This window comes from Boleophthalmus pectinirostris, unplaced genomic scaffold (assembly GCF_026225935.1).
Source record: "Boleophthalmus pectinirostris isolate CB_2022bp ecotype Guang Dong unplaced genomic scaffold, ASM2622593v1 HiC_scaffold_17, whole genome shotgun sequence".
NCBI classification, from domain to species: Eukaryota; Metazoa; Chordata; class Actinopteri; order Gobiiformes; family Gobiidae; genus Boleophthalmus; species Boleophthalmus pectinirostris.
In genome coordinates this window covers 19,372,401-19,395,207 of record NW_026571115.1, presented here as the reverse complement: position 1 = coordinate 19,395,207, position 22,807 = coordinate 19,372,401, and the positions used below count along the sequence as shown (strand labels likewise).

General features: G+C 41.3%; 1 protein-coding gene across 2 annotated transcripts; it reads right to left on the bottom strand.

The window, feature by feature from the left end:
- Nucleotides 1–1,507: 1,507 nt before the first annotated feature.
- On the bottom strand, nt 1,508–22,027 carry pdgfab (platelet-derived growth factor alpha polypeptide b). 2 transcript variants are annotated; one of them, XM_020934597.2, is made up of 6 exons: nt 21,480–22,027; nt 20,485–20,581; nt 16,808–16,945; nt 15,660–15,850; nt 5,722–5,848; nt 1,508–3,926 (listed from the first exon to the last, which is right to left on the bottom strand). In XM_020934597.2, exons 1-6 carry the CDS (start codon nt 21,540–21,542, stop codon nt 3,913–3,915), a joined length of 630 nt encoding a protein of 209 aa, XP_020790256.1. In that variant the 5' UTR covers nt 21,543–22,027; the 3' UTR covers nt 1,508–3,912. The 2 variants fall into 2 exon arrangements, with proteins under 2 accessions (XP_020790256.1, XP_055008714.1); XM_055152739.1 differs by lacking the exon at nt 1,508–3,926 and adding an exon at nt 4,368–4,808.
- Nucleotides 22,028–22,807: the final 780 nt, after the last annotated feature.

Below are 22,807 nucleotides of genomic sequence, written 5' to 3'. Positions count from 1 at the left end.
CAGCCTCTACTACTGCTTGTTTGACAGCAAAAAGTTATTTTAGTGTTTATTGAAATGTTAGCTTGGAGTAGAGTGGCTACTCCTCCACACTGAGACAATTGGTCTTCACAAATATCACCAGGAGGAAACCATTACAGTGTAGGAAATATCTGTCTTTTCTACTACTGATTGTGACATATTGTTCCTGCACACGTGCGTATGAATGGATGCCAGCACAAAGACAATAAAGCCTAAGTTCTGCCTGTTCTTTTTATGTCCACTTTATTCATTTGATCCCAGTGGCCTGTCTGATCCCTGTTCTCTTTTATGCTCTGGATCACTATATCAGACCCCCCCTCCTCTCCCGCTTCTCAAAGTAATAAGGCCCTCCAGCAGTGGGAAGTGGAGGGCAGAGGACCTTTTATGTCCTTTAGCTGTGAGGATCAGGCCGAGCTGCTGGAGGAAAAGTAATAAAGCCACCGCACCAACCGTCTGATGCCCCCGGATCCTGGACCAAAGCCCGGCTGCTGCCAACTCCACAGGCCTGGAGAAGCTCATATTTCCTGTGCACTCTGAAGGCATCACTTCAAGAACAACACATAACCCTGAGCTCACACAGCCACTGCAGAAAATACAGCAAATATTTTAAGTTGAAGTGCAAAATTATGTATTGTGATGCTAAGATGATCAAAATAATTATTTAAAAGGGCAATATTGTGCTGTTTTCTGATCTGTGTTATAATGTTGTTTCCTCATCATAACATAACTGGAGTTGTGTTTGTTTCATTCACACATGTTTAACACACAAACCTGGCATTTTTAGTTCTTTCTTCTCCAAATCAGAAAACACTCTTTCTGTTTTCTGTTTGAGAATGACATCACAACTGCACCTTGTGATGTCGTGTGGTAATACACTGTGTTTTTAATAATCTCCACAACCCATTACTAAAATCATTAAGATGATTTCAGCACTGGAATTGCCAATCTTTACCGAACCACTTAATGACATCACAAAGTGGAACAGAGCTTTTTTAAACTTTGGAGATGTAAACAGACTAATAATAAATAATTACTTAAAAAAACAACAACAACAACTCCAGGTATATTTTTGAGAAGGTAACAACATTCTAACATAGTTTAAAGCTTTCATATGTAACTTTGTGCAATAGGACCTTTAGTAAATGCTTTCCAACTCTGCCCCTTTCATATTTGCAACTGAAATAAATGGCTTGGATTTTTCAAACTGATAACAACCTACAACTTTTATAATGAATCCACTGAACTATAAGGTAGTAGGCTACTATTTTATCATTTGGATATTAAAATAAACTAAAACTATACAGAGGAAATGTGTCTATTGGTTGTCATCTTGATGATTCATGCTTTGAAATATGTGGTGTTTCTAATTCCTCTCATTTTTGTGGGTCAATATTTACAACAACCAGACTTTAGACTTGTTTTTAAAGCAGCAGAAATGAATTTATTGTCAAAAACATAAATATATAAATTATAACTGTTGCTGTCAAATCGGATCAAAAAGAAAAGTAGTTAGGTCACTGTTGCATTTATCAGACAGCTGCAAGTGTGGTCCCTCTTTCACTGAGAAAACTAAAACATGAGTGAAATGTGTTACGGTCCTAGCACCAGGTTCAAGTCCTAAGCCTATATCAAGTATGGTCTAAAAGAGTGGCATCAGGAAGGGCATCCAGCTTAAAACATACAGATTATTAACTACTGCACATAGACAGCCAATGTTTTGTTGTGATAATAGAATAAAAATTGTATATTAGCACCATAGTAGTCACAGATGCTTATGGACAGTAGTTGAAAAAGCAAGTTCCTCATTTGACTTTCGCTTGACTCACTCTTAACCTGTTTTCGGAAAGGGCCCGGTTAGACATTCATCCGGAACTACAGGAAGTGATTGTTTGTTTCATTGGGGCATTAGTTCAAGTTGCACCTAAACACACACACACAGTTGTATGTACTATATCTGCTTGTATGGGGCTGCATAGGTGTGAGTTCCTTCAAAGGGCGGAGTGATCGGTGTTCTGTCAGAGCATGAGCTAAGACTGACTAAACAAGACACCCATTCATTCCAGCCTCACTCATTCACTCTTTGAGTTCAGTGGAGGTGAACTTTGCTCTCCGCGGGCACCACATGTGTGGCGGCAAATCAGGGTGTGCGCCAATCTTTGTGATATGGAATGAATGGGCACGTCTTCCCCTTCAGACGTGCATGCTGTGAATAGTTGCTTCAGTAAACCACAAGGGGTACTATGCAGGGATGGTACAAGTTCTCGTGCCACAAGATCTCGCGAGACAAATTTGCCACAAGGTTATGCACACAAGAAAAAATTATCTTGTGAGATTTTTTTCCATGTGTTTACATTTGGATTGGACAAAAAGGGTTACGTGTTGATGAGTTACATCTCTTACAGTTCCAAAAAGCACTGCTAGAATGAAACAAAACTATGAAAACAAATAAATAAAAAAATGTGAGGCCAAAATTGTAAACTGAAAAGAGAATTTTGTAAATTAGGAATTATGTTAAAATCTCATCTTGTCTCGTTCTTGTGCACCCAATCTTGTATCTCGTCTCGTCTTGCAGAAATTGTGTCTCGTCCCATCCCTAGTACGATGTGTATGTATGTTTTAGGTAGAGGGTCCGAAACCTTCTCTTCTCCACGGGGATGTTGTTGGTTTGCCTGAAATGTTCCATATACTGACATAAAACCTAACAATTTGCATGGAGATAATCTAGTGACTCCACCAAAGCAAGCACTATTGACAATAAAAACAGACAAACAAAAATTTTAAAAAATTAACATATATAGGTCAATATCATACTGTGGAACCTCTCAGGCAAAGCATTAATATTTACTTGAGAAAAGCAGGTGGTGAACCCTCCACCAGAAAACCAATGTGCACTGACTTATTTTTAGATTTGCATAATTTGTCAATGCTTTAAATGTGATCATGAAATTATTGCACCTGTCTCCTAATGTTGTTTAAAGACAAAGGCCAATGCACTGAACTGAACTATGACAAAAGAGAACAATTGTTTACAGATATTAGTAAGCATAATATATTTTATAACAAAAATAAAGCATCTTCCTGACACTCACATCTCCTACTTGTGTCACACATCCAAACCATTTACAACTCCGGACATCAGTTCATCGCTCATTAGTGTAATACAATAAGAAACAGGATAAAAAATGACACTTTTCAGATTGTGACACTGCAGAGAAGTAGAGCACACTGAAGTTCATGCACGTCTCCAAAAATCTTACATCTCACTTTTTCGCTTGTACTGAAAGAGACAAAATACACATGTCCACACATATAAATAGTTTATAAGAAGCGGTGCATCTTCTGTTTTATTTTAGATTTAGCTGAACAGAGCACAAGAGACTATCAAAAGCTGCTGCTGTTTTCAGGAAATGTTTAGTGCTCCACAGAGAGTCTTTAAAACAAAACATCTCTCCCACAGTTCTCTTGTTATATTCTTTTGTTCTGTTCAAGTCTTTAAAACAGCACTTTTATGTTGCCCAGTTGGAGGTTGTCCACCACTGTGTCCCAATCCAAGCAACACATTCCCACATTTTCCTCTTGATCCACTGTCTTGTTCAAAAGAAGTCTGTTAAAATGACCAGACTGGCTCTCATTGTGTTCAGCTCACAGCTCCTCTCTCTCTTGCTTCCGTCGGTGCAGCTGACTGTAACAGTTGCCCATAGCACAAGGAAGTCCTCATCATAGTTTTTGTTATTTAAAAAAGCACCTTTGGCATCTTCTGGATTTGTATTTCATTGTCTCTTGGCTTTACAGGATTTGAAGCAGAGGTGGCACGGTGGTACGGGAGAAGACACACGCTCTCCCATCCTCTTCTTAGGAGCGCACCGATGCCGAAGCTCCTCTTTCTGATTGGTCTCACCTCACGTCCTCTGTTGAGAAAAAAATAAAAATAATTAAATAAATTGGCAATAAAAATATCAAAGGAAAAATTGCATAATGTGCCACAATTTCAATCATGCATTAGAGTACGACTTTGTAATAAATACACTTAATAGCCTTTATAAAGCATGAACTTAACTCATAATGAACAAATAGTTTAAGATCGATTCAGGCTTAGTAACTGCTTAATCAAAGGGTTAGGAGTTAGTGTCAGGTTATAAAAGCTTTATTATTTATTAAAATACATATCAAGAGTTCAGTTTTAAAAACAGACAACTCAGTTTCCATTACTGCAACAAAGTGTAAACTTCAAGCATCCGATGAGTTTGAAATGGCACATGACAGTTCATGTTATCATTACAAGTTACAAGGCTGAATCATTCTTATGAAAGTATTTGTTCATTATGAATTAAGTATTTTTTTGTGCTTGATTAAGGTTATTATGTATATTTATTATAAAGTGTTTTTTTTTTTTTTTTTACAAACAAAGATTCAAAACCATTTTCAATATTGGTGTAGATGCAGTGGGGATTTCCGTGCATGCAGTTTTATCGGTGACAAAATTGGCACAAAACCCCCAAATAATCGTGCCCACTGAGTTAAGCAGTGATCAAACAGGCCTCATGCAGCAGTGCCTCCTCTCACACCGATTTGGCTGTGATTGGTGATTGGTCTTATTATCCTGTGCCCTGATTGGTTCAAATTAACAAGTGCCAAAGGTGAAAGGTCGCCGCCGTGTTTAGTAGCCATACCTGTTCCCCTTACAGCACTCCAGTGGACTTTGGGCAACAACTTTTATTACGTTGCGAATAAGTCCTTGCTGGCCTTTAGCTTTTTATTTTTCCTCTTTTTACTCTTAACCCTAAGAGCGCCTGGAAACAAGGGAAAAGGGGGAGTAAGAATGTAGTTACAAGTCAAGAGCCAGGGTTTATGGAGCAGAAATGGAACAAAAGCGCAGAGATAGCACACATAATAAATACTTAAGCCTTATCTGCTGGCAGCTAAGGTCTTATCAGCTCAGTGTGAGAGAGAAGGGCTGGAGATCAAATAGCCGGCTGTCATGCCAAGCAGCCTTTGGACACCCAGCCATAAGTGAAATGCACTCTCGGACACATTTGCACCTCACACACACACAAGCACACACACGTACACAAGAAGAAAGACAGAGCGGCAAAAACACAAGCATTGAGGCAGTTACAGGTAGAGGTCAACAGGTGCAAAAGGCCAGACAGGAGGGGAGATGTCTCAGGTAATAAAGGGGCGCTGTGGCTCGTAGCATGAAAGAGGTGACAAATGGTACTAGAACTGTAGCAAAAGTTTAATCAAAGGACTTTTTTTCCTAAGATTTCCAAAGATATAAGTATTTGTTTTTTCCGCTGAATGGTAAGGCACCTGATTGTTTCCAGAAAGATGTTATGGCGTCACCTGGAATGTTCCACAGTCTTGCATTAAATATCTACTTAGTATTTTTCAACTGAAGTTTAATTCCATACTGTGGAACATTCTAAGCAAAACATTATCTCCATGGAGGCAGATGGCAGATCTTCAAAAAGAAAAGTTATATAGTGCAACTTTAAGAGTAAATTTGAGCTGTTTCTACATGTTTTTGATGAGATGAGCTGGCTAGTCAGATAACGAGATAGATTGCTAACTACTCTGGCTATATGAGGTGCACTCTATCAGTTGAACCACCGAAATGTATAATTATACATATTTTTTATTTATAAATTTTTACTTTATACTTCCACAATTGTGTTCATCCAGTGTTAATGAAATGACATTCACCTGTTTCTGCTTCTGAGTGCTCCATGACGTGATGCTGTGACGTGCACACACACTCCAGGTGGTCTTCTAACCGGACAAAGACCTCTTTCAGTTTGGGTCTTCTCCTCACGTACTCCACTTTGGCCACCTGGGGAACACAGGAGATGTTAGCTGCATACATATACCACACACTTCTCCAAAGGGCAAGACACTGTGACTGGTTACAAGCCTGATTCATCAGCCGGTTTCACTTCATAGAAACTGTCTGACCTCACAGCATTAGGAGTCGTTCACTCAACGGTAGGCGGGTACTTTATTTAATTTAACCCATCACTCCAATTTTGTCATGATGTATGTAATGCCTGCTAATGGGTCTAACTGGTATATTAAGCTTTTCCCAAATCCTGTAGGAAGAAGGGCAATAACATATTTCCTCTTAATAAAATTCACCAAACATTCTCTTTGTTCCTCAATCTGGGGAATCGTTGCCAACACAGAATGTATGGCTCTTCGCTTATTGGCAACTCCGAACTCGCACTTCCAGGGTTTTTGTGACCCATCTAGTGTATTTCGATTCCTGACCTCGTCGCTGGAGAGAAATAAAATTGAGCAGAGGCACTAGGTGGCGCCAGTCTGGCTAACTGGTTACACCTTGTTGAATGGCTTCAGAGAAATGTGATTTGGTGCTTGTGTGGCTGGAACATATAATAATATATATTGTAAATCATACCTCACAATCAGTTGTGTATCATTGAAATCTGCAGTACAAATAAATAATAGAAAAGGCATGCATTTTAGTGTAAGTTGACAGTTACTTTATTCAATGAATTACCTTTTCATAGACTAAAACAATTGTACTGTATAAAATGTGCTTTTTGCTTTTTCCATTTTATATCTTTGCACAATCACATAATGCAAAGTTTTTTTTCTCAAACTCCCATTCCCTTAAAAATAAGGCAACGCTCAAAAGAATCAGGATTTTCTACCTACTGTACCCCACCAAACCCTTTCAATTTAACACAATAAACCCAACTTCCAGTAGCATGTATAAACTAGCAGGTGTGATTCCCCTGCATTATGTTGATTAAAGCTAGCCTGAAAGCTGAACAGAAAAGGTTGCTTGGAGGTTAAGATGATTTTGTTACATAATGCAGGTGTTCTATACATTTCGTTCTCTGATCTTGGTGTCAAGGGGTATCTAACATCCTCTACCCTGCTTAGCAAACCCCCGAGGCCTTCCAGAAACAATATCGCCGGCTTCTCCTAACATCACGAGAAAGGATATTGGCCCAGAATCTCCCAGAGCTGTCTGATGTTATGAACAACACTTTTTTTGTCGACATGCAAAGAACCAAAAGGCCAGAGTTTATGGGCGGCATTTCTTTGCTCTATCCTGACGTGGAGCACTGCCAACACTTGGAGAGCAAATTAGTCATGCCCGAAGAACGAACATACCAATCTCAGTCTGATAAAACAAAGTGGGATCTGCCTCGTGTCAAAAACAGAGACATTGACCTGCGCTTCAAAACACTTCCGAAGAGGACACAGGGCAGAGAGGAAAGGAAAGATGGACAAATGTAGGGTGTAAGTAAGCAAGAGGAGGTATGCGTGAGCAAACAGATGACAATAGTGTCTGCTGGCTCTTATCGCTCCAGGACACTCGGAGTGAGAGAGGGGGAAAGGGTCCCAGGGCAGGAAGGTGGAGAGCCTCATTAAATAGTGTGTGTGTGTGTGTGTACGTGTGTGCATGTGTGTGATGGTGCAAACACAGGGGACTATTTAGGATTAGGAGGACAGCGCATCGACTACTTATTAACATTAACACGCATGGTTACCTATTGGGGAGATTTGTTACACTAATGATGACAAGACAGATAAAGATGGACAAAAGACAAATGTGTAGTTTATTGTTTCTTATCAAGAGCACTCAAGCAAATTAAGTTCCCTGTAATTGGTGTAAATAACAACATAATTTTGGCAGTTTCACTACAGTGGTTTTGATGAGGTAACCATATTATCCTATAACATGTTTTAAAGCTCCAAAAGTTACGTTACATTGGATATTTTATTTATTTATTTATTTATTTTTATGTATATTGAGTATATCTTGACATCATCATGAATTTAATAAAATGTGATGTGGAAAAAATACTATTCCACTTTAAATACCGAAACAAATAGTTTGGTAAGTGACCAATCAAAATTCACACAAATATAATCTTGTTGTTTGTCCAAAGTTATGGATGGGTGCATGAAAATATGAAAGGGTCTTGACTATTATCATAATTGCTTGGCATTCACTTCCATTGTAGTTGTTTGAGTAGATTGAGAAGCCATCCATCTTACTGTTACATTCTGAAACCGGATGCTATGCTAACCCTGCAAGCTATTATGAGTCAAATGAGTCTTTGTGGCTCTTTAATGATCTGACAAACAAAACAGTGACAGCAAGATCAATGTGGTGGGGCTCCTTGACGAGAGGCCCAGCATTCCCTCCGTTAAATTCAATAGCATTAAAAAACACACACTGTCTGCTTTGGTTTCACATTCAGTTTACTCATAAAACAATCCTGTACTTCCTATCCCACATTTTTACATAAACAATTTTCTCCATTCCTGTTTTAAACGACATTTTGAAAGAGTCATTATGGATGTGTAGTCATCAACTTATCGCATACATATGAAAGAGACTCCATGCGAAGTCTTTGTATAAATCACAAATATAAAAGACGGTGCTTGAGTCCCGGAGTGGAGGGGCCAAGTAGGGGTCCGGGTCAGGAGGTGCTAACTTCCCTTTTTTAAGCTTGGGTCAGATTAATTGGGAATTCCCTTTTGCTCAGATGATGAGAGCATGATGGAACGGGAACACGCGATGTCCAAGGAAAGAGGAATGAGGGAAGTGAAAGCAAATACACAGCAAGTTTGTGTTTTAGAAGAAAGGAGAATTGAAAGAAGGTTGATTTACATGTAATTGGGTTAACAATCTGTTTTATCTTCCTATAAGCATAAAAATGGCACCTGTGTTTATTCATAAAGATCCCTTAACAACTGAATTGAAAAGAAAGCTTTCCGTAATGACAGACTTGGAGTTATTGAGAGTAAATTGCAGAGGCTGACACTGATGTGAAATTAAAGAGTGGGAGATGCAAGTGTAGCAGAAAAATGAGGATCTTGTAAAAGCGATTTCACAAAACAGACAATAAGACTCCAGGTAACCAAGCTCAGCAATGAAATCAGAAGAGAGTGGACAAGGAATCGATAATAATGGGCTATTTTATGGAAGATCATTTGTTCCATCAGAGTTTGAATTTTAAATCCTGCTGAACTTTTTAACTCTGAAAAAAGATGTTTGAAGTTTTTACAAAGTGAGAAAATCAACAGCATTTAAAATTCAAAATGTGGTGAAACAAATGATCTTCCATACTATGTAACCTCCAATGTCCAAAAATGTATTTTCTTAGTTGTTCAGATGTGAATACAGAGACAGTTGCTGAGGATCTTAATTTTATCTTAATTTTTATGATGTCCCAACTGAGATGTGATGTGCATTGAAATAGTGTTGTCACACATGATAAGTCACACATGACTAAAATTTGACTTTGATACTACAAAAAGAAAAAAAGAAACAGAAGAAGAACAGAAGATCTTTTATAGCAGAAAGGAAATAGATCAGTGATTGAGATTTTTTTCCCAGTATCAATGCTTGTTTGAGTAACTAGCTTAGTTTCAGTATGTAGTAATAGTATTTATATTATTATATTTCATGTGAACACCATAAAGCACAAGCTAAACTGTAATGAAAATGTATTTGATTTGATAAAATGTGCTGTTTATTACATTTTGTATTTAATGATGCATTGTGTAACTTTTCTGGTGGAGGGTCAGGTTTTCTTCATTGAGATGTTATTATAGTCAGGCTGGCGCCACCTAGTGCCTCTACTCAATTTAATTTCTCTCCAGCGACTAGGTCAGGAATAGGAGTACATTAGACGGTTTGCAAAAACCCCGGAAGTGCGAGTCCGGGCACCAGCCAATCAGCGAAGAGTCATATATTCTGTGTTGGCAACGATTCCCGAGATTGAGGATTTAAAGCCTGAACAAAGAGAATGTTTGGTGAATTTTATCAAGGGAAAAGACGTTATTGCCCTTCTTCCCACGGGATTTGGGAAAAGCTTTATAGGCCAGTTCTCCCCGTTAGCGGCACATTACATACGTCATGACCAAATAGCACCATTGGTTAAATTTTAAAAAGTGCCCGCCTACCGTCGAGCGAACAAATTCTAACACTGCGAGGTCAGACGGTTTCCACAAAGTGAAACCAGCTGATGAATCAGGCTAATGTTTTTGCTTTGTCTGGAATGTTTCACAGTATGGTATTAGACCTTTCTATCTTGATGGAGACCAAACCAGACCAAGTTATAGGCCAGATCTGGGGAGAGGCGACCGCTCTCACTGTCAGAATGCCTGTTTTTCTAGGTATTTTTGAGCTATAAAACCACTTGAAATTGGATAAACAGAGCTGTTTAATGTCATACTGTGGAATATTCCAGGCAGAGCAATGACATATCCATAGAGACAAGCAGGTGACGGACCCCCCACCAGAAAAGTTACAATGCACCTTTAAATTCTAAACAGTGTCCAAACTTTTCTGATCTGGCGCTGCACTGATACATTCCAGTGGGTGTTGCAGTAGCTCAAACTGCTATTTTTTGTATTTTTTTCATAGAGCCGCTCCCATGGTCCTCTGTGACCCGCCCAGCCAACCCCTGCCATGTGAATCCCTTCTTCATCCAACAGTTAGAAGAGAAGAGAATCAAAGAGAAAATAATTCACAGCTGCAATAAGAGCGACTTCAAACAAGCAAGGCCCCCACTTTCCCATGTACCCCCCTACTCCAAAACCCCGCCCCCCCTTTACCCCATGTAATCCATAGACCATAAATTACATTCACTGTATCATCGTCACACCGTCTTCGTATTTATGAAACACCCCTTAAGTCACAAACCCACCAAAACCACAGTCTTGGAGGGACTGGAGGGGGGAGATATGAAATGGGGGCTATGGGCTGTCAGCTACTGCTTTTGGGGATGAGAAAACTCCAATAAAAAAACATGGCTGTGTCCGTCTGGTCTCACTCACTCTCCTGCTTTGATCCAGAAAGCATCAGCACTTCATTTATCAGTGTCCAGCAATTACCACTGACCTGTTGTGGATAAACTATGTCCATTTATAGTTGCCTCAAATGCGCCTTCAAAATAAGCCTCTATCAAATAACTGAGCTACTGAGCAAAAGGTAATGAAGCGAATTGAAATTTATGTGCACTGATTCAATTGGGACAGTTCACTGAAGTGGGTACTTACATGGTTCTCTAGCTGAAAAATGTTGGGGAAAAACTGCAGAACAATTGGCATACTACAAATCATCACAAAATCTTATAATATCTTAATTTGAATCAGTATATTTAAGGAGATTTTCTCAAATATTTACACAGCATAGTTAGGGGCTTTAAAACTAAACTGTTTTTCTGCATCTCCCTGTACTAAAAAAATACTGAACAAGATTGAATCCACTGTTTACTACTTGTCCACTGACCAAAACAAGTTGTAGATTTCACTTACACTACAAACACTAATAGTAGTAGCATTATAAATAGGTTAGTGTGCAAGTTTAAAAAGTAGTGTGGCAACTTAGCATGATGTACGCAGCAAGTAAGCGAACAAGTAAATCCCTAATAATGAAGTGTTTTGACAGGGATTATCTTATACCAATCTAATGTTAAATATCTGGTATCTGTTTGCAATTCACTGAATGGCGGAAGCTTTAATGGCTTAATGAGTATAAGGATAAATGACAGCTCCATTCTTTGCCTGTGTCACGGCATGTTTACTCAGCCCCATTGGAAGAGCAAACATTTCAGCTTCAGTTTCAACATGCATAAATGAAAAACAATAATACTTCAGGTAAATGCAAAAAGGATATGAATTTTGGGGGGTCTTGGGGGAGTAGTTACATACCCCGTTTACGCTAGCATAACCCTGGAAGTGCTCAAAATGTTCTGCCAGACGTGTGCGATAAAAAGCCACATTTTTTAATACCGTAATGAGAAGAAATGTCAAGGAAGTATTTTGATGGAGAGGGGAGAGCTGAGATGCTGTGATCTGGGGAGTGGATTTGGAGTCACACAGAGTGCAAGCGGAGGTGGTGTGTGTGTGTGTGCGTGTGTGTGTGTGTGTGTGTGTGTGTGTGTGTGTGTGAGAGGGAGGGGGGTGTAAGGGGCAATCGGGACGGGTGGGGGGAGGAGCCAAAGGAATGCTGTGATGAGAGAGTCCCAGAATTCAATCATCTGGTCTAATCTGTTTTCAACTTTTCTGACAGCATATTTTTATCAGGCAATTTAATGTGGCTTGCTTTCTACCCTACTTGCATAACTCCTCAAAAAATATCTCAGTTAATCTGCTTGCAAACAAAATGGCTTAAATAAAAAGAAATAACATAAGTGAGAGAAACAAAAGAGATTGGCTTTTGAGATCTGCTCTGCTACTCCCTAGGGCCAGTCCTACTTTAAGTTGCCATTTTATTGCCCTGCCACTGAACAGCAGGGCAGGCTACTACAGTAACACAACCTGCACCAACTTGCCTCATTTTCAGTCTGCAGCAATACACTGGAGAAAAGGTGAAAAAAGTGAATGATGCTGTCTGTATGTGTGGACAAATGCACAGTGGCACGAGCTGGAAAGACACACAACCAAAGCGTTCTTTTCCCATCCCTTGGCCAGCACAAGCAAAACAAGACTGTCTCGGGGCAAGGCGGCGACATTTTTAGCCTTTTAATAAACAGAAGTGCAAACTGGAGCTCTATTCAGTCTGGCTCCTCTGAGGAACACTTGGCATCGCACAATGTTTCACTCTCACAATGTCTGACCCAAGCACAGCCCTAGCTAACAGATGACCCTTATTCAACAGATTCTGGCCCCTTGGCCCGCGGGTGCAACCACACGGACAAGACACAACAACACCCACAAAACACAATCCAGCCCATCCCGGGACGCCTTAAGGTCCATGTCAAGTCTGAGCTTTTTGCCCTCCAAGCATCATAAAAAGGGGGACACTGATGAGTCACATGGAACGATGGCATTCCAGAAATAGCTGAATCTGGGTTTACTGTCTCCAACTGCGCCGCTGCCTGTACAGATGACAGAGGTCTTATTGATGGCAGTGGGTAGAGTTTGTAAGCACTTAGTCCATTTTATATCAGTGTGCCTAGTATGTGTCTGTGCTGTCCGGCAGTGTCATTACGGAATAGTGGACACTGTGTAATCCAAAGTGCTCTTTTTATATAGAGCGTGTGATACTGTCGATAAGAGCTTTATTGCTGTTGTTTGTTCAAGTCAGAATAACTTGGGCATTGCGTGTGGCATGTTGAGATTGTGTACTATGTGAGGCCAAATGAAAACAAGTGGGTTTGCATCTGATGCTCTTCCAAATGAAACTTTATCCCTTTACACAGGCTTGGGACTAGCACTGAGATCATAAGGACTTTCTTGTGCCAGTATAAAAGATTAAAGGTGCACTATATTCCTTTTCTGGAGGGGGGTCTGCCAAATTCTTGTTTCCATGAAAATGTTTTCACTTTGGCTTGAATATTCCACATTTATTATGGTTAAAGTGCAGAGGTCCAAAAATGCCACAGACCTGTAACTTGGCCTGAACTTGGCATCACTTGCTTGCCTCCATGGAGATAAGATACATTTTATGATGTACTGTGGAATATTCTGAGCAAAGAGATCTCCAAGGTGGAAAGCATGCAATGGACCCTCCATTAGAAATGTTAAAGTGCCTTTAAATTAAGCATGAAGTCAAACATTCACATTAAACAACTGCTTGTTAAGAAGAACAATTAATATGGAGTGTCCTTGTTTATGTAACAACAGCAAGAACAGGAAACAAAATTCAATGCTGGACAAACAGCAGTCACCTGTACTGCCATTAAGTGTTATGAAGGGAAGCAGGCTGCCTTGTTTATGACTTAGTTGCCCTGTTCCAAGCACAGACACACACACTGGCAGGCACTTGTGTAAATACAGCTAAAATACTGTTCGCTGTGATGCAGAGCAGAGGGACATGTTTTGGAGTTACCAGCACATCAATTTTTGGCGTCCATCTTCTTCTGAAAATAGTCACTGAGCTAAGCAAACACTGAAGAAGAACTGCCCCGGGCATTAAGTACCAAGTGACAATCAGACCTACTCGAGATACAAGAGACACTTTCTCTCAGGCCCTACTTAGTGGCCTGGCTGGACTACCCCCTCTCATAGGCCGGACCCCTCAGCAGATGTCCCAGATGAGGGTGCCAACAATCTCTTCCTCCCCTGTGCTCCTCTTTCTCCTCCTGGCACAGCTTGAGCTCTGGCCTGCAGCCCAACGTGGGATAGAGTGATGAAGAGAGAGGGTGCTGATTGGCTGTAATGGAAGGAGAGGCAGGAGGGGGGCAGCAGCGGAGGTGCGGTGGCCACTATTTGGGTTCATTCCAAGGAGGGGCTGAGTTGCAGCCCAGTGGACAGAAATAATGTTCCTATTGGGTGTCGTGAGGTTGTGTTTTGGTTCCCATAGTGACCAGGCTGACCTTAACCAAGTGCTGACCATGTATAAACTACTACTGTATCAAAACACGATCTCAAAGATTACTTCAAAAATATAGATAACAGTCATGTGTCACTATTTTGTATGAGTAGAAACTATGTATGTACTTCAGTAACATCAAGTTTGATGTAGTATTTTGAGAATTATACACCCTTAAAATGTAATACTTTGTTAAAGGTGCACTATGTACTTTTTCTGGTGGAGTGTCCGCCACCTCCAACGGAAAGGTTATTGCTTTGGTAAACAATTCAAGCCTTGAAACAGGCATTATTACAGTGATGGGGCTTGCCGCTCCACATATCTGACCTGTAACTTTGTCCAGTGTTTCTACAGAGATGGATATAAATTGAATGTCGCATTCTCTGCAACATTCTCTCTGGACATAAGTAGCTTGTGTCCCTCAAGTGGGCATAATGTAAAAGTAAGAAATCAAAAAAATAAAACTGACAGAACAAGCATATGCACACCTTTTCAAATCATTTTGATCACCTCTTTTGAGTTCTGAAGAACCAATAAAACTCATAATAAATGCTTAACTGTAGCCAGCCTTTTACTGCTGACTTGCTGCTGTGTTTCAGACAGGTGTGAAGAAAATGAGACGCGGGGAGGGACGGGAGGCAGACGCACTGACCCAGCATTGACTTGTGATTTACTTACCTGCTCAGACTGACAGTACTGGACGCCACTAACGCTGTGAGTGAGTAATCAATCTAGACTAGAGCTATAGCCGTGTGTGTGTGAGGTCTGCATACTTGGTCCTCCACCAACCATCCCATTATATAGTCGGTCAAAAACATTACAACTTCATGACGTAACTGATTTCCAGACATTCCAAATAAAGCATAAGGATTGTGATAAACAGCTGCTAACAAACAACAATTTTATTATAGAAATTGCTAATATAAAGTCTCATTCTAAAACCCATATTGTTGCTTTGTTGCATATGAAGGGCCCGCCAGTTACTTAAGTCTCCATGGAGATGTTATTGCTTTACCTCTAATACTTCAGGGTATGGCATTAAACATTTCACTATCCATAGAAACAAGCAGGAGATGCAAACAGGCCAATTTACAGGTGAGATCTCTGAAGAGGTGAGCCCACTCACACAAGGGATATAATATAGGATATAATAAGGATACAGGATAAGTATGAATAAAAAAGATATCATATTTTGGTTCAGATTGTTAATAGTGATGGCTACAGTCAAATTTTCCATCATTTTGAAACCCATGGATAAAAGAATCACTTTCTCAAACTCTTATTCAAGCCTATATAGATATTTTGCACTTGTATCTCGATGTAGTGTCATATTTCTTACCTTTACTGTGCGGTGGTGTTTGCGTGAGGGATGGCAGCGCATGTTACTGGTGTTGCAGCAGCCCGTGCACCTCTTCACCTCCACGCAGGGGGGCCAGATCAGGAAGTTGGCCGCTGTGGGGTCCACCTGGCTCCTGGGGATTTCATAGATAACTGTCCGGGTTTTACACACCGCCGGAACTGCCTCCTCAACTATAATAAAACAAACAAAAAAAACAGTTTATAATATATTGTGGTGTAGCTTTTTCCACCCCCTTATGCATTCCTGTACTGATTAAGTTTTGATGACTTATTTGATGTGGAGATTTTGTTCTTACCTCAAATCACACCCTATCTCCCCGGGCTGCAAAGAGGCTCTAGAAAAACGTTGATTCCATATCAGCTAAGGAGCTCAGGGATCAACTTAGTCAGCTAGCGAAAGACTTGTCCTTTGTTCGGAGCTTTCAGCGAGGTTAATGCAGCGTGACTAGACCAGAGAACCTTCACTATGTCGGCCTGTGGGAAATCTAATGACGCCCTTTGACCCCTGTGGATATAGTGCAAAGCGAAGGGGGCGGACATTTGTATCAGACTAAAGACTCTCAAGTGTCTCAGATCCGTATGTTAATTTATGTTATCCTATGAAAATAATATATGTTCAGATTGTTTTTATCATTACAAAAACACAGAGTAATCCTGCGCTCACTATGAGCGATGTCTGCTAACATGCTACAATCAGATATCACACAGCGCTGAGTTTTATGAAGAAATTTGCTGCTGAGGCCATGACACGCTGCAACTTGAACTCTTGAATGCCTGGAATTTCCACGCTCAAGGATATAGTTCTCCCCTGACGCGTGTCTAAGATCTAAAAGCCTTTGGGCCAATTAAAAAGCTTTATGTCAGACGTCCTCATCAACCTCATGCAACAGGTCTCGGGGCTGTTTGGGGAGCTATAAAAACTGAATGGGTGTCTTCATTACAGTCGCTTTTATCCGCATAAAAGCTAAACACAAGCCACAAACTATTAGCCTAGCTTGAAATTAGCGTAAAATGATCAGTTTCATCTCATGGGGGGATGTTTAAGAAGAGTAGCTATTTTAAGCCCATTATGTCACTGTGTTGAAATATACAGTTATAATGATTACGCTGCAGTTTTTTAATACTCACCGATGCTCCTTTTGCGTCGACTGTGAAGCTGGGAGCTCTTCAGGTCGTTGTAGTAACCATGGTGATGGGAAAAGTTTTTATGATGGATGAAATGTTGCTTGTGACGCTTGGGCTCCTCGATGACATCGTTTCCCGTACCTCACCAAAACAGAAGGCAGCCATGTTAATAATGTCACAAATGCAATAAACGCAGACAGACTATATTTAATTTGACCTATAAATCTGAGACTGTGTTCAAATGACTCTGTGGGCGGGTTGCCAGGCCTCACCAGACAGCATATGATCCCCCTATTGATGTTTTATGCAGCTTCTCAAAGTACTGTTGGTTACGCTAATGAGACACACACTTCCTCCCATGTTGTAACACATGCTTTGATTCCCCAAGGACCCAACGGTGGCCTTTTAGCGCCCCATGTAAAAGAAACTGCTGATGATGTCACAGGCTGAGGTAAACAGTTCAGAGCACTCACTGCATAATTGTAAGCTTTGTGTGTCTCACTTATTTGGGTGCACCTCCAGGTGAGTCAGGCGTTTAGAAAAACAGCTAGCCCTTACAGACACACAAATAACTGGCGTGACTATTTAGCAGGTGGTGCTCGACCATCATCATCTCCCATGCTTAATTAGCGGTTGTGCGTCTCTCATTTTAGATCCAAATGTTTACCCTTTTGGAAATTGTTCAATAGCTCAGAAAGGGTGTTTTGTTACGCACAGTGCAAGTCTCTCTAAGTCCTAACTCAAATACAGCCAGCTCAGCTTTAACACAGTCATGGTCATCTGATAACGCTTGTTTTGATCCACGCCCAGAATATTACATGAAAAGAGTGCCAGTGCAGCAATAAAACGATAAACTTGTTCTCTGAGGATACTGCCCTTTCCCTAAGAGCAGAGTCGGAGTATTTGCTAAGTGGGTGGATCTACCTTGTCTGTCGGTACAGCCATACCCGCCCATGCGTCTACACAACCTGGTGCACTTGACATAAACAGTGCACTCGCTGCTATGCAAACTCCTCTCATTATCTTCCATAACAGAGCAAAACCTTATGTACACCGCACAACAAAGAGTGGTCGTAGGCAAACACATTCCACTCCGACTGCTCCTTTGTGCCCTTACCAAAGTCATCTGAAGGGATTTCCTCTACCTATACATGCTTCCACTAAAGGATAGGTTGTTTATTTACTTTATATGGCATTTTTTTCCAGGTCGAGTAGGGCTCAGAGCTCTTGATTTGCTACTTTAGTGAAAGTTAGGGGGAAATCCTTTGTAGCCTGCAGCCCGGAGACAGCCACTGAACCAGAAAGCAAAGGCAGCACAGGGGAAGTGTTAACTGCATTCGAAGGAGAGTAGAAAAAACCCAGGCTATCACTCTTTCAGCCAGATAGATCCTATATCTAAAGACAGTATTAATTCACACACTTCTCCAATTCCTATGTGACATTTACATGCACCTACAAACTTACAGTGCAACTGGACTGTACAGTGGCAGCTGCCTCATTTCTCTATATCCAGTAACCCTTAAACTTCACCTTAATCTTCTCAACTGGTCTACAAATGACCACCCAACAACAGCTTGTGTTATATAGCTGACAGGAGAAAAGAACAAGGACATAAAGACAGCCTTTATAGACTCCCCTGTTCTGTCACAGCACCATAAAAGAACCTTTATGTTGTTGTTTTGCTTCCCTAGAGCACACAAAATAAGGAGAGACAGCAATCAGGGTGATTAGGAGGAGAGGTGTAGGGAAAATGTAGGTAAGACTCAAGGAAAGGAAAAACGTTTGAATTCAGGGTTTTCCTCTCCTGTCACGTCCAGATGACTAAAGCACAGAAACATGTCTGGGGTGTCGTCAGGCAGGGACAGGAGAGAAACGCAGGGGAGACAGTTCATGAATCAGGCCTTCATGACGAGTGGATGACTAGCTCTTTCTGTTAGCCGACTGACCTCTGCTACCCCTTTACACCTACTTTTCTTCTTCCAATAACCAAAACAAAGTGGTCATCCAAATGCACACATTGACTAAACGTCTGTTCCATTTTCGGTTTGGTCCAGTCATATCTTAAAGGTTACTTATTACCTCTAGCACTGAAGTTCATTGGCGCTTGTTTTTGATTAGTCTAGACTAGAGATTTGTAGAGAGATTGCTGGTAACAGAACTTGAAATTAATTGCTTAAGAGCACTGTGTTACCATTGCAAAATGGGATCAATGCCAGGTTCAGGTTCTTTCAGACCCCTGGATGTGCAAATCAGTAATGTTTGAGGAGAAAATGTATTGCTATTTGAGGACAAGATCTGAAAAGTTATCCCATGATTCAACAATATGGTGACGTGTCAGATTATTATACAGACATTAGGCAATATACGCTAATGTAATATCCAAAGTTGCAAAACAACTTTTATTTTTTGTAGGGTAAAATGTAACAGGACCACAGAATCAGCAAGCGCCCTCCTCCACCTCTCAGGCCCATACCAAGAGTCAGGTTCCCTTTTCTGTCAAAGTCCTTCACTGAGAGAGATAAGAGCAGGCGGGCGGGCGGGGGGGTCCTGAGGTGGGAGACAGCCACAGAGAAGACGAAAGTCAAGAAGAGGAGCACCCCAGGGGCCAGACAACCATCTGCGTACTTCAGCGGGGTCATCTCATCTGTCATCCCAGCTAGCCAAGTCCACACACACACAGTGCACAAGCTAGCAGTGTAACCACAATCCCTTATAATTGGGCTTTTTCTTTCACCTGCTCTGCTTTTCTATACTGGTAGCTTTACTGTCCTGGCCATCCCCAACAAAAGCTCTGAAAATACCCTTTGCGCTGGCGTCAAAAGCCTTTTAACAGGCTAGTCTGACTTGGGCCTCAGACAGATTTATGCCCTCATAATAATAATCAGCCTACTACTGTTACATTGTAAAACATTCCCCATGTTTGAAGAGAGACATGTTAATTCAATTATAAACACCTCATCTCCTGCTGGAGGCGCAAGAGGGATCTATGCTAGGCCCAGAGCAACGTTGGGTGAATAATACCATAATATTTGATTTTAGAATGACAATAAACTATTATAACCAAAAAGCAGCCAGTTATAACTGTGTAAAGGCATAGAGCATAGGCCTAACATAGAAAGTATCTGAAATTTCTTAATGCACAGAAAATTTAAACGATTCTGTTTGGAATATAACTTCAAAACATGTGACATACTGCCACAGCCTGTGTAAATAAAAGCTCATATGAATGCAAACAGCTTCCACCAGCACACCCCTGTAACTTAATCTAATGCACTCTGACACAAACAGGCTCTTGAGCATGGCATACAGTATAGTACCACCAAGAACTGAACTCCAAGAAAATGCAACTTTGCATACTATAACTGTCTGTTTACAAGAGATAGCACTTTATCATTGTGATCACTGAAGCCACACAAACCTCAGCAGCAGCTGAAACAGTATGCATTAAAAATGTGATTTTATATGCCGGAACAGACAGGTTTAAGACAAACGCACATTTACATACAGTGATTGTTTAGCAATTACTGGGGTGACATGATCATACCTTGATTGCATTAGATTTTACGAAGTACCATGATGATATTGTAAGACGATTGTTTCGTCTTTTACTTTCTCGTCTACGTTAAAAAGCACGTGGTTTTGTAAAGTATAATAAAAAAGTATCAAGAGGCAGAATTTACCTACGGAGTCAATGTCCAATAGCCGCTGGAGGTCGCTGATGCTGTGGATTTCGCTGTTGGCCAGCCTGTCGATCAGCTCCTGGGGAAACTGCACTTCCTTCAAAAGGAGCGGGGGTGACGGGAAATCAAACAGAGCGAGGTGGTTAGACATGTGTCAGGTGAGTGGCGAGCGAATGGCTGCGTGTTTGTGCGTAAACACTGAAGATCAGTGAGTTAACAACACAGCAGCCATGCGCCAATTACTTCTCAGTACACGGTGAGGGTGCTCTGAGGACCGCTAAGTTTGACTTTGTATGAAAAATGTCCCTTTATGATCGCCTAACACACAAAACTATAGGCGACGTATTTTTTGTTGCCTTTGGCTCCGTTTTTAAGTTGTAGCAGAAGCATTAAATCCACAGTCACACTAAATCCCTTTAAAATAGGCTATGTTGTCGTGTGTATGTTGCTAACACAAGTGTGAAAGAAAAAGAAATAGATGCGAGCTGTGACGCGTTCGTGTGAGCATGTCTCGCTGCACTTGTTGCAGTCTCTTTTCGCGACCACCTCAGCAACACCGAACCGTGGGACCCTGCAGGAATTACTTTCTATTTATAATTCGCCGTAGCGGTTCCCATGAAAGTGCTTACCAAAACGTTTGCACAGTGCTTGGGAGCTACAAACAATTTTGGCACAAAAGCCAAAAATAACTTGGCGATGCGTGCGCAACACACAAGCTGGTGCTCCAAGAGCGCGCAGCACTGGCCCTGGTAACTGGATCTCAAATGCTGCTCATTCTTGAAAAATGAATACAAATAGATTTACGCTGTCCACATGGATACTAAAATACACTAACTTAAAATAGGAGTGGCATTAAAACTAATTTTACGACTAAAATAAATCTAATTTACGACTACGAATGTGACAGGCAATAGAGTTGGATATGCACAATCACTGCAACGCCAATAAACCTGAGCAAATAGAGCTAAAGGGCAATGCCAGGGTCCTAACTTTACCTCAGCGCCGGCCAGCAGCAGGTACGTGGTCCACACAAGGAAACAACAAATTGCGGCTCTCATCTCCCTTTAATTTGGATGTAACCACGAACAAGAGAACGGCGCTGATGTGTAGGAGCCGAAGAGTTGCTCCTCGCTCCAGAGGATCCACAACCATCCCCTCAGGGAGAGAAAGCTGTGTGTCAGAGCGCCAGAGGCTCGCGCTGCACGGCTCCTCTGTGCACTTGCTTAAGTCTCAAAATGAAGTGGCTTGAAGTCTGAGGCAAAAATTCACATAGAGCTTCCCTTGAATGCTCTTAGCTCCTCGGACAAGTGGGGCAATCCCTCAAGAGAGCTTGGAAGCGCATTGCACTTGTCCTTCACCTTCGATAAAAGGATATTTGAACAAGTAAAACAGCCGCAGTTGCCCTTCTTTTACGCACGGTCTTTCTGCCCTACAATTGTATAATCCAAAAGAGCAGGATCCTTTGAAAAGCAGGCCGTGTGTGCGGAAAAGTTGTCCGTGCTGGGATATCCTCCTGCAGCAGTGGTCACAGGTCGTGTGCCGCCGTGAGTGCTCTGGTGTGAATGAGGAGCGAGCGCCTCACAGCCACTGAATATAGACAAGTTGCAGGCAGCTCCGCGGCCGTTGCGCCTCCCCTCGCGGCTCCGTGTTCTTGCATCTATTCAGTGAGCAAGGGAATCTGGTTGGCTGCTTAGATGACTTAAGACTCATGTTCCCATCCCCCTTTTAGTCAGGATGTGTGTGCCTGTCAGGAGGAATCCCATTCAGGCTTTTGGGTAGAAATAACTGTCAGTGTTCGTGAACAAGATGCTGATGAAAATATATTTCAAATATTTGAAAAGAAAATATTTGTAATCATTGTAGAAGACTGTGTGATGGTGACATGGCCCAGTATTTGAATTTGAAAGATGAACTATTATTAGCCATATAAAATCACCTGCATTCATTTAAGATGATTCATATTATTTACCTATCTTGCACTGAGATCAGTGTTTCACTGAGAGATAAAAGCAAGCTCCATCATTAATGAGGTAGAAATATGCTCTAATTTATTCATACCTGAAATCTTTCCTCTAGGGTTTTATTTATATAAGTTTTTAGCGCCTACAGCTTGGAGACGACTTGAGGCCACAGGAAGCCACTAGTTAACAGCAGGTTAACTATCCACCTGCCCTGGCTTGTCCTGAGGTCTCTGGAGGCTTGTGTGGCACGTCTGTCCTCTGGGAGGTCCTCAGCAGAGCCCCAGGGCCTGATAAAGGAGAAGTACCTGAGGAGCGGAGACTCAGACAGGCCAGCCAGGCACACACACGCACACACACAGAGG